This window comes from Hirundo rustica, chromosome 12 (genome assembly GCF_015227805.2).
Source record: "Hirundo rustica isolate bHirRus1 chromosome 12, bHirRus1.pri.v3, whole genome shotgun sequence".
Taxonomy (NCBI): Eukaryota; Metazoa; Chordata; class Aves; order Passeriformes; family Hirundinidae; genus Hirundo; species Hirundo rustica.
Window position 1 is genome coordinate 17895095 of NC_053461.1, and position 15773 is coordinate 17910867.

Below are 15773 nucleotides of genomic sequence, written 5' to 3' on the forward strand. Positions count from 1 at the left end.
AAGATCCATGGACATAATGCAATTAATTTTCCTTTTTAATTATTCCAAATAGCAGCGACTTGCCCAAGGGCCTGATGCAGATCCTCTTCACACCAGGGGCTTGTCCAGTTCTCAATCACACACCCCAAAAGTGTGGGGCACACTAAAAAAGGACTGAAAAATCCCTGAGCTGACCAGCCTGGCACCACCTCTAGTGGAGCAGCCACAAAGATGATTAATTCGAAAAAAAAAATTCCTTTTCCCACGTCCTGCCCAGGCTGCAGGCAGTGAGTCACCCCAGATCAGCCAGTTCACGGTAACACATTTAAACTCTGGCAAATCCGAGCTGGTTTAGTCCTCGGTGACAGACTGACACTCATTTCTGCATCTGATAACTTCTGAGTAACTAGCTTATTTCGTAATATTAATGCTCCAACTCCGTCTGCTCGGGGGATGTTAATGACTATTGCAGGGGATTTGACCCTTCAGACAGATTTAATTGTGTGTTCTCGTGCCTCTGACAGAAACACTTCAAGACCGATGACCCTGATTCTGAGCTGTATCACGACGGAGGAGCACACTAAAAATATTTCCACTTGCAGAAAAATTAGCGCAGCCTTCGACAATCGGTTCTCCAGCTTAATTTCGCCTCTGCAGCAGCAGAGTGGCCTCTTGTGCAATTTGTTCAAGGGGAAACAGTGGACATGAAGGATTGTTTTTGCATGAGCTCCATGAGGTTCATTGCATTTCAAAAGCCATGCCCCAGAGAGGTTATAAATATGTTATAGAACACTGAAAAATTCAACAAGTCTCTCTCTCTTTTTTTTTTTTTTTTTGCCCCCTCCCCTTCTAAGTGACAGAGATTTTTCTTTTCAATTTCTCCCAGCCATTAGCGGCGTAATAAAGGCTCTGTGCAGAAACTGCAGCTCTTCCTTGGGCTCCCCTGGAATGGCTGGGTTTTACTCACCCTGCTGAAGAAGAGCGTGGCAGCTCTGTGCTCGATCCATGCGACTACACGGAAATTCAGGTCACTCACACCGTGACTCCCAGGAATGCCACTGGTTTTTCTCTCCCCTCCTCGTGCTGCCACGCCCCGGTGCCTCTCCCCTCTTTAACCTGAGGTACTCACGTGGCTTTTTGGTGGTGGCATTGACGGTGGCACTGAAGGGCCCTGCCCCAGCGCTGTTGTAGGCACGGACAGCTGTGTAATAAGCCAAGTTGCTCCTCAACCCCGTGATTTTTATTGATGTTTCATTCCCTGCTGCTTTAACTCTGTTTGAAGATTCTTCTTTTTGGTCATTATTCCAGTATCTAACCTAGGAGATAAAAAACCAAAACCATTTAAATCTCGCCTGGAATGGGCTGTTGACCCACAGCGTTGTACTCGACTCTTTTAAGCACCTTTTTTTTTTTCTTCAGCTGAAAAAGGTAGAAATACATTAAAGTTTCAGAAATATGTTTACTGTGCAAAAAATAAAATATCCTTATCCATCTGCTTCTCACGCTTGCTGCTCTTTTTCAGTGTGACTGCAGAAAAAAGGCAATTGAAATATTAGATCTTGCTTGAACTAAAGAATGACAAGAGGAAAACCATTACTTCATTAAGAATGAAGCCAGCTAAGCTCAGAAAAAATGCGCCTTACAAAGAAGTCTCTTTGAAAGGAAATGTAATTCTGAAAAAAATGTTAGTTTGGGAAAAAACCGTCCTTCTCCTGGCTCTAGGTGGGGCAGGAAGAGCAAGATCTGGGGTGAATCTCCCTTCCGGCCCGTGGCCCTTGACAAAGAGGAGCAGGTTTTATTTAACAAACAGGGTTGATTCGTTGAAATATTTTTATTTCCACAGACTCACCTCATAGCCCAGCAGCCTTCCATTGCTCATCTTCCAGGGAATGGCTGTCCAGGACACCTGGATGGCCGAGGAGGACAGGCTGGTGGCAGACACTCCCGAGGGGGCCGTGCTGGGCTCTGCGTGGGGAAACAGCGAGGGAGAGGTGACAGGGAATGAACCTGGCTCCTTACCCCAACCCACCTCACTCCCCGGAGCTGCTGCCGCGTTCCCTGGTGGAACAGCTGCTGGAAGGGCTCGGGGTGGCTCTCCTGGAACCCTGGAGGCTGAGGATTTCAGGCTTTTCTGCACTGACAGGCACTGACCCCCAAGCAAACACATGACCAGAGGCTGTGGAACAGGCTTCCAAAATTGAGTGATGGCACTGGGGTTGTGGGTGTGGAGTTTGAATAGGATTGTGTGATATCACAGGGTGAAAAACTTAAGAGTTTAAGGTTTTAGTATATAGTAATATATACAGAGCAATATGGAAGATTTAGGGCGTAGGCTGAGTTCTTCCTCTTTCACCTTCTTCATGGCTTTGGGTGTTTTTTTCTAACTGGGTGAAAGAGTTCCTCCTGCAGCCCTCGGGTGGTGAATTACTGGGTTAAAAATATAAATAATAGAGGTGTCATCTCATTATTGGATAGTTTATGCTTAAGAAGACCTTGGAAGGAGTTAGAGCCATCCATTTTCCACCTTGTTAGCTAGAACTCACGACTCCTGAGACTGTGCTATAGATAAAAATTAATAAACACAGAGTCCAAACATGGGAACTGCGTCTCCTGTGCATTAATCCCGGCCCTAACAGGAAGAAAAGAAGGCAAGAAACCCCAGGCTCAAGGCTGTACCTTCCTCAGCTGAGAACACCGTGGTGACGGCGCTGAAGGGCCCCTCTCCTTTGTTGTTGTAGACCCCGACCTTGACCTCGTAGGGCGAGAAGGGCAGGATGCTCTCGTTCCTGAAGACGTATCTGGGGGTGTCAGGGGAGGTCACCACGGTCTGGATCCACGTCGTGGTGCCCGAGGGGCGGAATGCCACCACGTACCCGAATCCTTCCCCGTTCTGCAGCTCCTCGGGGACGGGCTGGGACAGGACAGCACGCATCTGTGAGGCCACTGGGGACGCTGGGCAGGGAGAAACTCACGGACACGACTCACGGACACGACGCAGGCGCTGGCACTGTGCTCAGCATCAAACCCTCAGCCAATTAACTCCGGCACAACGTGGGAAATGGATTTGTGGAGAGTTCTCAAAGCAAACAGACTAGGTACTTTGGAGAAATAGAACCAAGAAAGATGCACTGTAGTAGGACCCACGAGGGATAATTTTAGATGATTGGCTTTAAGGCGTTAACAGCATGGTGGGGCAAAAGCTGACAGGCCAAGAAACGCTTATAATGTGTTGTAATTAGGAAATAGTTTAGCTTCTGGTTGTGATGGAGTGAATTGTAACATCTGTACTGTCTCACCCCTCACATGAGACTGAAAATGGAATAAATGTCTCTAAAAACGCCTCTCAGCTGTCCCATCTCTGGGTCTGAAAAAGGTATAATCCGACAGCACAGCAAAATGTGCTCCCTTCAACCTATTTTAAGGCTTGCATTTCAAGAAGAGATCAACTTTCAGGAATAATCTCTGGTTTTCACTAAGTTTTCTGCTTCAAGACACTCTTCAGTAAACACTTTTCTTTTATCAATCCACAGTTCATAAAAAATGAGTATCTGCTTGGTCAGCTATTAGAGAATCCAATACCACCTTCATACAGTGCCTTAAACCTCCTTCTGATGTGATTATGATTAGATAACCACACAGAGTAGTCAATGCTAGGAAGAGAATATTAACAGACCTTTAAATCATTAAAAAAGGGATACAGAATATAAATTGTATTGGTTAGCGTGTGCATCCAGATTTACTGGTGGGAAAGCAAGAACTGCAAGTCTGCACTGCAAAGCCCAGTTCTTTGGCCTAACCATCCCCCTTCCCTCCTGCCCCCTCTTCAGCAGTAACATCTGAGAAGAGAAGCAATCCCAGTGTGACATCACACGTGGCACAGAGCACGGGCACATCCCAGAGGATGAGCTGCTGCAGCCAGGGAAATTCAGGGACAGCAGAGAGAAAATGAAGAAAAGAAGCGCTGTGAATAAAACTTCACCCCATCAGACTTACATCCCACGTTATGACCAGCTCAGATCTGCTGCCTCCTCCCCCACTGACCTCAGACGGGGGGATTTCGGGAACTGTGGAAAGGAAAGGCAGAGAAGTCTGCACGGAGCAGAGACAAGAGAACACAACACACCTCCCTCATGCTCTGAGTTTAACCCACAGTCATACTCCTCCTGCAATTAGGGTAAATGTTTTGAGGGGCAGCACTGGAAAGCCCCAGCCCTGACCCACATTCATCCTTCCCTGGGCCAGCCTGGGGCTTTCCCAGGCACCTGGAGCACCTCAGCAGCTCACAGGTTACACCACGTCTGCTGTGTCTAGGAACTTCTAAAAACTGGAGACACAATTCACTTTTCTAGAGTGAACCCAGAGAACAGCCTGTGTTACAACAGACCCCAAAGATCCTCTTGCTCCAGGACACCTTTCCAGTAGAGCATGTTGCTCAGAATTCCACGTCCTTGAACACTTCCAGGGATGTTATGCAGATAAATTGGGAAATGGCCCCATTCCAAGTGAAGTGGGGTTATAACTGATGGGTTCTTCTGAGCCACATGCTTGTTACATGGAAGGGTTTCACTGATCAAACACCAGGAATGAAAAATCCCTGTCAAAATGAACCTCTTTCCATCCATTAATACCTTCAGACTCTGCAGCACTGCCTGAACTGGCAGATTTTGGCACTGTAAATACAGTTTAAATGGATTTAGATGTTACGCTTCTGTGATGTTCAGTAATGCAACACAAACTGTCCCACAGCTAAATGAAAAAATATGAACAAACTTGTGACAGGCTTTTATACCCAAAGGCAATTCCAAGCTTGTTTGCCAAGAGCCAAAGATATGAACGCTCCTTTTCTTTGTTAATAATCAAAATTCTTGAATTAAAAACAAATAGAAGGACCCACTAACCTGCCTCTTCAGTTCTTACTTTTTCTGAGGGCAAACTAGGCTCTCCACCTCCTATTTTGTTACTGGCAACTACACGGAATTCATATTCAACCCAAGGATTTAAATCCACTACTGTGCTCGTGAAGGTTTTCCCGTCGATCACATCCGGAACTGGGAAAGAGAAAGGGAAAAGGAGACTCAGGAACACGGCGCCAGAGTGTCTTGGGCTGCAATGCAAAATGTAACCAAAAGTACGTGTTCTATTATCATCTGTTGAAATTGGTTGGGGTGGGGTTTTCTTCCCTCTTCTATGACCAACTCCTCATGACTCCTGGATGGAGGGGTGGGTGTGTCCTGTTAATGGGCAGCTGTTAAACCAGCTGGGAGAGTGTTCTTTATCTCTTCCACATCATCCTCCCTGCAGGGATCTCTGCTGTTCCTGGGCCATCCAGGCTCACTGCATGGCTGAGACAATTCCATCATCCATTGGGAGATGCTGCGCCCAGGGGAGGAGCCCGGCATTCCTACCTGGATAAAACCTGGGACTGGGAACAGCAGCACAGCCTGTGTGCACTGGATTGCCAGAGGAACATCAGAACCATCCCATCACCACAGGACCCTTCTACAGGATCATCTCTGCTCCAACAGAACCACATCTGTCACTCCAGGAGGACTTGGTTGGACTGCTCCCAACACCCTGACCAACAGGGGGTCAGGTCATGCTCTGACTCTGACAGCATTTTTATTTATTTATTTATTGTTTGTTTGTTTGTTTGTCTGCTTTTTTGTACTACTACACTTTTAATAGTCCTAGTAAAGAACTGTTATTCCTATTCCCTAGTAAAGAACTGTGTTATTCCTATTCCCATATCCTTGCCTGAGAGCCCCTTAAATTCCAAACTATAATAATTTGGAGGAGAGGGGGGGGTTATATTCTCCACTCCAAGGGAGGCTCCAGCTTTCCCTGGCCTGTCTTTCCAAACCTAGACACAGAGACATTCCCACAGAGCCTGGGCTGGGAACTGTGCTCACCTGTGGTGGCTCGCTGCCAGCCCACGGAGAAGGGAGTCCTGGCCTGGATGGTGTAGGTGGTCACGGGGCTGTGGTTGTCCGTGCCCTCCTGCCAGGAGATCTGGGCAGTGGTGTCCGTGATCTCGTCCACCTTCACGTGCTCAGGGGGCCCAGGAGAGCCTGCAATCGGATGGGAAACCAGGCAGAGTTGGGTGAAGCCCTGAAGCAGTCTGGGAATCACTTCCAGCAGGATGGATTCCCCTTCTTTCTTCCTCAGGGAGGAGGAAAACAATTCAGACTGGAATAAGAACCAGGTTTTACATTCACTAAACTGCGATAATTTCAGCCTGAAATGCTCTCAAGGGCAGAACAGATGACTGGGTTTTCAAACAAGAACCCTTGTTCAGCACAACCCTCCAATGTCTTTTCCTTCAGTCCTCAATGTCCTCTTTAATCTACAGATACATCTCTATAGTCTGGAATTCTTTTTACCTACAACTTCTTTACTGTACAAGGCACTGGGAACAATTTTTAAGCACATCTGACCAGCACCAGAAGCAGCAACTCAGTCAGACAAACTTCCTGCTGCCTCCTGGAAAAATCCTCATTCTGGGCACTTCTTGGCCAAAATGTTGGGTTTTGTCTCACCTGCACCAGCAAAGGGGGTTGAAATGAGTAACAGTGAATTAACAATGAGAAAATACTGGACATTTTAAAATACATTGAGTAAGTGCTGATCACATAATGTGCTTCTCTAGATCCAAGCTTTTACCTTGCAATAAATGTAGCTGTAACATCAGCGAAGAAAGACACAATTCTGGCTCAACTGCGAGCATTCCAACTCGGAATCAAAGGGAATAATCCTTCATTATAGGCTTTAAACCCTAGGACAAAGCCTCTCCCGGGCTCTGGCAGAATTGCCCATTACACACGAAGGATTCTGGAGTCTCCAACACTTCAGTCTGCAGAGGCAGCAACTCCAGCTGCCTCAGAGCTGCCAATGAGTTCCCTCTTGGCAGTGACCTGAAGGACTGGCAATGAAAAAAGATGTGCAGTCACTATTACAACCTCCAGCTCCTAATTTCTCTGGGAAAGATCAGGCTTCACCCAAAGCCTGAGCTGTAATCCTCCCTAGCTGCAAGTCAGAGTGACATCATTCAACTCACAGCCATTCATCACGCTATCCAAGCCAATGGATTGGTCCTGTAACCTCAAACATCAGTTATTTCTATAGGCTGCAACATAAAATAGGATGGAAAAGGTGATCTGGGGCTGGGCTGGGCTGTACCTCGCACGATGAGGTCAGCAGCAGAGGCCACGCTGTCCACCTCTGTCTTCACCATGCACACGTACTTCCCACTGTGCTTCAGCTGGATGTTCCTGATCATTAAGTCCCCTGATGCACTCTGGGGGAACACAGAACGGAATTAATGCAGATATACCTCCCTTGCTGTCCAATGTTTTCTTTGCAAAGGGGAAATAAATGCACCAGAAACGTGAAGTTGCTCAAAAGACGCATTTCAGGGCAGTAAATTACTGCCCATCAGCAGCTCTGTGCTTGTTGTCTGGGAGCGTTTTCCCAAAAAAACATGAGGAAATACTCCCTTTTTTTGGGGAAATGAACTCCAACATGGAGAGCTCATACTGGGAAAGCATCTCCTGCCTGGAAACCCCAGTAACCTCAGTGACCTGTGACTATTTGTCTCAAAGCCCTAAAAAGAGAAAAATGTGTTTTCTGTGGTCATTACCAAATTGATTTCTAGACAGAATCCACAGAGTTTTTATCTAGAACTTGTAAGTCAAGTCATGACAGATTTTTAAGGAGTTCAAATGCGTCCATTCTCCAGGTTATTGTGAGCACCTCCATTTAAAGGTTGCACATTCTAGGCTAAACTTCCCATTTTACAAGGCCAAGTTCTATTCTTTGCTATTCACTGAGTATTTAATCTTTACTCTTTTTTTTCCCTGTTGTTCTCTCTCAGATGTGGTTATTTCCTGCATCAGGGGAAACAGAAATAAAACTTGAACGAAACTGTAACTCCCTATCACATTAGGGCTCTTTGTGCACTGTTTGTTTTCTACACCACTGAACAGAGGACTTGATATTAAATCTTTGCTAGACAGTGCCCCTTAAAAAAAAAAAAATCTTGTCTTTGTGTCAGCTGAATTACTGCCTTAACTCAGTTCCAACTGAATTTTCCAGGTGAAAAACGCCTCAGTCAGATTTTAATTTTTAAATTTTAATTTTTAAATTTTAGTTTTCTGCAGAAGCAGCATTTCCTTCAAGGACAGAACCCTAATTTGTGGGCCTTTCCAGCTACCTCGGCCACTGATTCACGGGCAAACACTAGTTTAGGAGCAAGGCAAAGACATGAAGTTTATTTTAGTCTTGGAAGAAACATGAACCTTTCAAAACATTTGGTTATTTTTCTTTGTTTCAGCATTACAATGTCTCAGCTCTTTACCCAACACAAGCTGAAGCCAATTCTGCCTGATTCCCTTCCATGTGTGTGCCTGGTCTTCAGTGAAAGCACAGATGGAAGCTGTTTGCAGGACAATTCAGCGCTGATTGCTTACAATGAATTAAAAGTTGAGTCAAAAGCAATCTAAAATCCATCTCCTCGACTGGAAGTGGATATTCAGGGAATGCCCAACACCGGCAGCGAATGCAAGCAAATCACGTCCTACACAAACCCATTTCGGCAAACTCGATTGGAGACATCTCAACAACGGGGAGGGGGAGCCTCAAACAGAACGGTTTTACTTGAAACAAACCCCAGAAAAATGTTAACAGCGCATTTCAGTAATTTGTGGGGCTTTGGGAAGAGCCTCAAGGGACCGGGGGGCAGCAGGAAGCTCCCCTGCAGCAGGCACCCCTTTCCGTCGGGGATTCCCACCCCTGCCTGGCCACACTCAGCCTCTGGCAGGGCGGACAAGCCCCGGTGTCACTGGAATCACCTTCCTCCCTTCCCCAGCTGCCTGGAACACAAACACTGAGCATCCCCTGCTGCAGGAGCAGCTGCTGGAATCCCTCAGGCCTGTCCTGGCTGCAGGACAACTCCAGCCATCGCTGGTGATCCCCAGTTTTGGGGCAAGTCCGCTCAGAATTTGGGCATCTGCTCGGTCTGCCATGCTCTTTGATAAATCACCTGGCTAACAAAAAACCAAAAAAAGCAGCAAGACAGCCTCACATCCCGCAGTTTTCCAACCACCTGGAAGATCAAGTGGTGCTCCCAGAACATCCAAAAAATTACAAGATGTCAGAGACCTCAGGCCTCCCAGACATGAGTACATGGAAATGCATCCATCAAAAAAATAAATATTAAGCTGAAGTTACTTTTTGCAATGATATTTCCATTTAATAAATACACACTGGACCTACTGGAAGGTTTGGAACATATTTAGGATTATTTACTCATCACGATCTGCATGTAACTCTAGATTGAAATATTCCACTGACCCGAATGTGATATAAAGCTCATAAAGTATTTTCATGGATCTCTTGGTAGCCTGTGAAGTTTTCTACCAACAAGCTCAAATTCCTCTTCACACAAATAACAGCTTAAAAAAACAAAACCCCTGAATGTCCATAGTCTATAAAATCCCTCATGACCAATTTCTTTGTGTCAGGCTCCTGTGTCTGCCATTGCCGTGCTTCATGTGATCCCGAGGAAAGCCAGGTAGAAATGAAATTAAGAACTTAAAAACTTCAGGTCTAAAACACAGGGCACATGAGCAACGAGTGATGGGCAGCAAGCTGGGCCAAGGGAGGATTTCCTTTCAACACAGAAGAGAAATCTCAAAGAACAAACAACTTCGTTTTTAGCATGAGGAAAAAGGAGTTTGTGCTGGCTAAAGGGGAAGGGAAGGGAAGGGAAGGGAAGGGAAGGGAAGGGAAGGGAAGGGAAGGGAAGGGAAGGGAAGGGAAGGGAAGGGAAGGGAAGGGAAGGGAAGGGAAGGGAAGGGAAGGGAAGGGAAGGGAAGGGTTTGCACTCACCCCTCCAACCTTCTCGAAGTGCGAGGCGTCCCTCTGGAAGTCCGTGCGGGTCCCGTTGAAGTACCAGGTGAAGCTGATGTCCAGCAGGGGATCGTGCTGCACCTGGCAGGGCAGCACCACGCTCTCCCCCACGGTGACATCCATGTTGGAAGGGGCCAAGGTGATCCTGGTGGGCTCTGCAGGGAGCACAGACACTGGTTATTGGATTTTCCTGCACTGCTGAGCTTTGCCTGTCACTGCTATCCCCCCATGTTGGGAGGGGATCAGTGACAGCCACCTCCAAAGATGCAGCTGGACTGGGAATGCTGCCTGGAGCTTTGTGTCCTTGCACTTCCCAGGAGGAGCTGGGATTCAAATTCACTGGCAAGGTGAATCTGAGCCTGCTGAGCGCAGCCAGCCCACTCCAGCAAGCGGAATCCACAGGCAGGAATTGCCACTCCACAGCTGGGTGGCTCTCAGCAATCCCACTGTGCTCCGAAGCAGCAGCAGCCACTGGGCAGATGAGGAGGTGGGAGTGAGGGAAGAACCTAATAAAGCCCAGAAACTGGAGGAAATCCACTTAAGGGAGAACACACTGGATATCTGGGTCCATACATCACACAGAACATAAACAGTGTCATTAAGAACACCTGTTTGTTATTCCAGAATCACATTAACAGAGAAAAATTTCAGCTATTGTAAATATTTTAAAAATAAAATTTAATTCTAGGAATTCTCTAGTATATAATTCTATTATTTGTATATAAAGGGACATGAATCATTTAGGAGCACAGGCTGGAAACATGAAGCTGTTAATTCACTGAACAAAATAATTCTGTTTGGACCTATGAGACATCCAGGATATGTAATTCTGAATTTGGGAAATCTTTCAGGCATTGAAATCTTTGAAAAAGAACATTATGGGAGAAGACATTTTTCAGATAAACTTCACAAGCCCCTGGCTCTTTTCATCCAGTATCTCAACCAGCAGCCAGGAATGGATGACTTGGAGGAAGGATCCCTCTGAACATGAGTTCTGTAAAAAATTTGCTTTTGAAAGACCATGTGTTCTACTGCCCGTGGAGTCCCTGAATGCTCCCCTGCAGCTGGAGTTTCCACCACATCTTTTTCCATAAGCAAACAGCATTTAAACCTCCGTTGGGCAAAAGAGATTTTCGACTGGAATATAAAATTACCTCGAAGATTTTTTTTTTTGATTGACATGTTTTTTTCATAACAAATTAAAAAACCCCCACGAACTTAAAAGCGTAATTGCACAATTTAGTGTTTGGAGAAGTGAGAGGAGGGAGGGAAGCGTTCAGAACTCCCTCACATCTGAGAAATATCTTTGTCAGAAGGCAGAAAATTCCCTCAGTGTCTTTCCAGCTAATAAAAGAGCTGTAACAGCTATCCTTTTATCTTCATACATTGAATAAATAACTTCTCATACTCTTCACATTCTACCACATCCCTGCAGGCTCCTGAGTCTGCAATTCCAGCTCCAGCCCCTGTGTCCCAGCTCACCCACCTGTAACTACCAAGCTGGTGGAGCCCCTGGCTGTTCCAAACTGGTTTGTGGCCAGGCACGTGTAGCTGCCAGCATCCCCCTTGGTCACGTTGGCTATCCTTAGTCCTCCATCCTTTAACAGTGTGATCCTAAAAAAATCACCGGGAGATTTTAAGAGGGGCAGAATTTGTAGATAAAATGTTTCAGTGCTTTACTGTTATCTCGGACACGTTAATCTGTATCGACAATTAAGAAGAAAGTGAGCTCTACGCCAGCCGAAACCAGGACAATTACCAGCCTGGGGGTTGAAAATGGTGTGACAATCCACTGAAAATAAACAACAAATCTGAACCCAACCACTTATTTGGACACACCATTTTGGACACCCAGAGAACCAAGTTTTTAAGAGATGTGGGCACATGTATGTGTGTGAAAGAGAGAAACCCCACAAGAGCTCCATCTTTTTTAGCTGCACCAATTGAAACCGGAATAATTTTCAGCTCTTTTGTTGTTTACCTCAAGCAACCTTGCACAGCAACTTCAGAATAACTGTGATTACCATGACAACTCCATGGGATTGTTCATCAACTTCCTTTGTGGAAGGACTTGCAGGACAGAAAATTCCCTTCGCCCCACGCAACCCCCCACAAGCGAGAGCATGGAAAAGCAGGAAGGTGCTCATGAAAGATGTGGACAGAAGAAAACCCACAGCACTGGCAGGCACAGGGGAGCAGGAACGTCCCCAAAGCAGAGGTGACATCCCAGACAGCAGCACTGGAGGGATGTAGGGCTGATTTGCCTCCCTCTTTCCCTATTTCTTGTCCTCCCATCTATTCTACCCACAGCTGCGGGGACTTCTATCCTCAGACAACCCGCAGCAGCAAAATAACCGAATATATACAAAAACATCCACGGTAATTAACAAAAGGTACCCGTTTTCCTGATATGCCCAAGTCAAAAAAGCTTTTCTCTCACATCCCATCAGCCCAACTGAGAGGCACCAAGCTGGAGCACAGCACCCGGGCTGGATGGTGATTTGGGAATGCTCTGCACTCAGCTACAGGATGGACAGGGCAGCAAACAAAACCCCTGCAGGCAAAGCTCTGCCTGCATCAGCTGGAGTCTCGCTGGCTTTCAGGGGAAGAGCCAGCTGAAAAGGCAGCAAATGTCGTCAAACTTCGCACTGCCACCTTCCCTCCTCCCTCAGAAGAGCTGGGAGGGTTCTGCCTGCTCGCTTGCACGTGCCTCGTTATCAACCCGCTGCTCTATTCAGTACAAAAGGGTTAATTAATTACTCGTTAATTAACACCTCCGCTGCTCTTTTTATTTGCCACGCTCTTGAGGTAAACTAATGTCAGTAGATGCCCTGTCACTCGTCCCAGGTGAGTTCTGCAGCGTTGGGATCAGTATGGGATAAACCCTCCACAACCCTGACCCGAGGTTGTGGTGAGGGAGGGCTCAGTCCCTTCGCCCAGGTGACAACAGGAATGGTCAGGGAGGCTTAGATTGGATTTTGGAGGGAAATTTCTTCAGGAAACGGTCATCTTCAGTGATCTCATCCTGCACACCCAAACCCGCCTTCCCGAAATGCAAACCACAGCGGTGGATGTCCAGCAGGGCTCTGGAATTCCACTGCCTGGACAGCAAATTCACCTCATCCTCAAAGCCTCCTGGAGGCTGTCTGGAACCTCTGAAAGCAGGAATCTGGACAGGGAAACAGCGTTTTTGGAATTACAGGAATATACACAACTTTTAAACGCTTTTTTTTCCCACTTAATTAGTTCAATATTGCGTTTTGTATTTCCTTAAAAAGGGAGTTTCAGCTCTCAGCGCTGCAGCTGAGCTACTCCTCCTCTGAGCATAGGTGCTGCAATAACAGAATTAGCAGATGCAAATTACCAGAGGTACCAAGTCACCCTGTCAGAAAAACAGACAAAAGCACCTTATTGGGGTGAGAAAGCGAGCCATAAATAGGCAGTTTAATCCATTTATAACCACAGAGCACCCTGAGGTACCTCAGCCGACGGTGGTGGCATTTGAGGAGTTTTGTTTCAAGGGAGGATGTGCCTCACCAGCGACTTTCCTGAGGTTCATTAACTTGTTTTGGAAAATTCCTAAGTCATATTTGGCTGCACTTCATGTTAGATGGAACATTTAAGATTAATTAAACCGTGCCATATGGTTTATAGGTATTTTAAATGTGTTAAAGACATGAGTGATGCATTTTATAGGTAATTAGGATGACATCAAAAAAGGGTGTTAAAATATATCAATTATGGTCACAAGCAATTGCTGTTGCACTTTCTAGCTGAGGCTTCATCTACTTTGATGCAGTTTCCAATAGAAAAAAATACAAACTTAAAGAAAGTTGACAAAGCCAAAGATCAAACAAAGGAAAAAGCAGGATCAGGGAATAAACCTGAAAAGTTCTATTGTTTAATTAAAATGAATTAATTTTAGAGTGCTCTGAGCTACCTGTAAGCCTAGCTTGCCCAAAATAATTAAACAGGAAGCTTATTAAAACCCAGAGGTAATTAAGAATAATTTTTTTTTTCTAGAATTAAAAACAAAAAGCAAACAATACAGCAAAAAAAAAAAAAAAATCAATTTGAGAAAAAAAATATTATAGTCGATATAAAATCTTTACTGGTAAATTAGAAAAAGAGCAATGCCCCACTTTTTCCAATTACAGAGCAGTAAATGCAGCTCGGAGCCTATGGAAACCCTAAACCCAGAATGAGCTCTGCTTTTAGAATTATTCAATATTCAACACAGGGTGCTGGAACACCGCCAGGGAGAGACCCAGACCTGCGACACACAAGAGTAACAACCCAGCCTTTGCCATTCCTTTTGCATCCACAGGTGGTTTTGCTGAAGGCCAGCAATTTTCCATGGAAATCCCATTTTCTGCACCCTTGGGATACCCTGGAGAATGGCACGAAGCCTTTATCCCTTTAAAAGGGACCATGGGGGGAGTGAAGGTCCTAAATCCACCTCAGTTCCAGCTGGAGATGGATTTAGACCTGTTTGGTCATCAGATCAAAGCATCGTTGACAAACTCATCATCTCTCACTAATTCCTCAGCAAAACTGGGGGGAAATTGATGTCTGGGGAGATTCTTTTTCTCTACAGTCAAATAAAACCCCCTTAACTCACACCCACACCCTGACACCGAGGTCAGCAGGATGAGGAGGAGGATTAAACAACTTCAGGGCTTTGGGGTTCCTGATTTGAGAGAAGTTATCTCTCTTTATAAACTTATTTTAAAATATATATACCTCATTATATATAATATATATCATATATCATATATCATATATCATATAGTATATCATATGTAGTATGTAGTATATAGTATATTGTATATAAAATACATAATATACATATTACTATATAATATGTATTTAATACCTATATTAATATAAAGTATATAAATATATATGATATATAAAAAAATGTATACATCATATATATATTTAGAGAGAGAGAAGACAGAATGTGCCTCATGATCCACTGAACCCTGGTGCAATTAACGCAGCTGTTAACGACTGCAAACCTCTCCATCTTCCCAGGGCAATGCTTTATTACTGAACTACCAGACGTTACCAAGTTCAGGAATCACTGTCTGCTTCATTTGTCAGATTATTCAGCAAAAAAAAAAAAACCTTCAACTATTTTAGATGCTTATTGATATGGTAATAAACATAAACACATTCCTTTCCAGTTCGTAACTCTTCAGTGCAGAGGAACAGTGGAAAACTGGGTCAAAACTGTCTTTTAATGTATCAATCAAATTCCAACTCAATTAAAGCAGATTAATTAACAGGCAAGTCAGCAAAAAAAAAATCCTATGCAAGTACTGGCAAGTAAATGCATTACTTTTCACATCACAGCATTTCAAACTGTACAACAAAATGAATAAAAATATTTAATTCAAATTGCAGGGAAGCTAAAATCATTAACTAATACTTCTAAGTACAGTGCAATTTTTTATCAGGAATTATTTCCTTCCTCCCTTAATCTGCCATCACTTGGCCACAATGACAGCTGCTAGAACTGGAGTTTTCCTGAGGGAATTGCACTGGGAAGTCTTTTACTGAAGCCTCTGCAGCATCTTCGCATCTTTTTCTAGTCTTGGTAAATTTAGAAACATCTAGGAATAAAGGTGAGTTTGTTTCAAGGTGAAATGCTGCTCTGCATTTCCACAAAATCCTGGTTTTTAACCCCCTTCCAGTCAGGTATTTGAGCCAGGAGTTCAGGACCCACCACAGCCCACAGGCAGCAACTGTCAAGCACGAACTGAAAATTAAAAGTCATGTACATACATAAAACATTAAGGAAACTTTGGAAGGGGTTATGTCTGGGTCGCAGCTATTTTAGTATTTATTCTGGTTTTGGTGAGTTAAATCAGCATCAGGAGCAT

At 44.9% G+C, this 15773-nt stretch overlaps 1 protein-coding gene across 4 annotated transcripts in view; it reads right to left on the bottom strand.

The window, feature by feature from the left end:
- Positions 1 to 15773, bottom strand: part of LOC120758291 (contactin-3-like) — a 97214-nt gene that overhangs the window by 5683 nt on the left and 75758 nt on the right. For all 4 annotated transcript variants that reach the window (XM_040076389.2, XM_040076391.2, XM_058422232.1 and 1 more), the window contains exons 10-18: positions 11372 to 11499; positions 9865 to 10040; positions 7156 to 7273; positions 5889 to 6047; positions 4878 to 5027; positions 3973 to 4043; positions 2656 to 2890; positions 1829 to 1944; positions 1109 to 1295 (exon numbers count right to left, since the gene is read on the bottom strand). In XM_040076389.2, the coding sequence (XP_039932323.1) occupies positions 1109 to 1295; positions 1829 to 1944; positions 2656 to 2890; positions 3973 to 4043; positions 4878 to 5027; positions 5889 to 6047; positions 7156 to 7273; positions 9865 to 10040; positions 11372 to 11499 (1340 nt within the window). The remainder of the gene's footprint in view (positions 1 to 1108; positions 1296 to 1828; positions 1945 to 2655; positions 2891 to 3972; positions 4044 to 4877; positions 5028 to 5888; positions 6048 to 7155; positions 7274 to 9864; positions 10041 to 11371; positions 11500 to 15773) is intronic.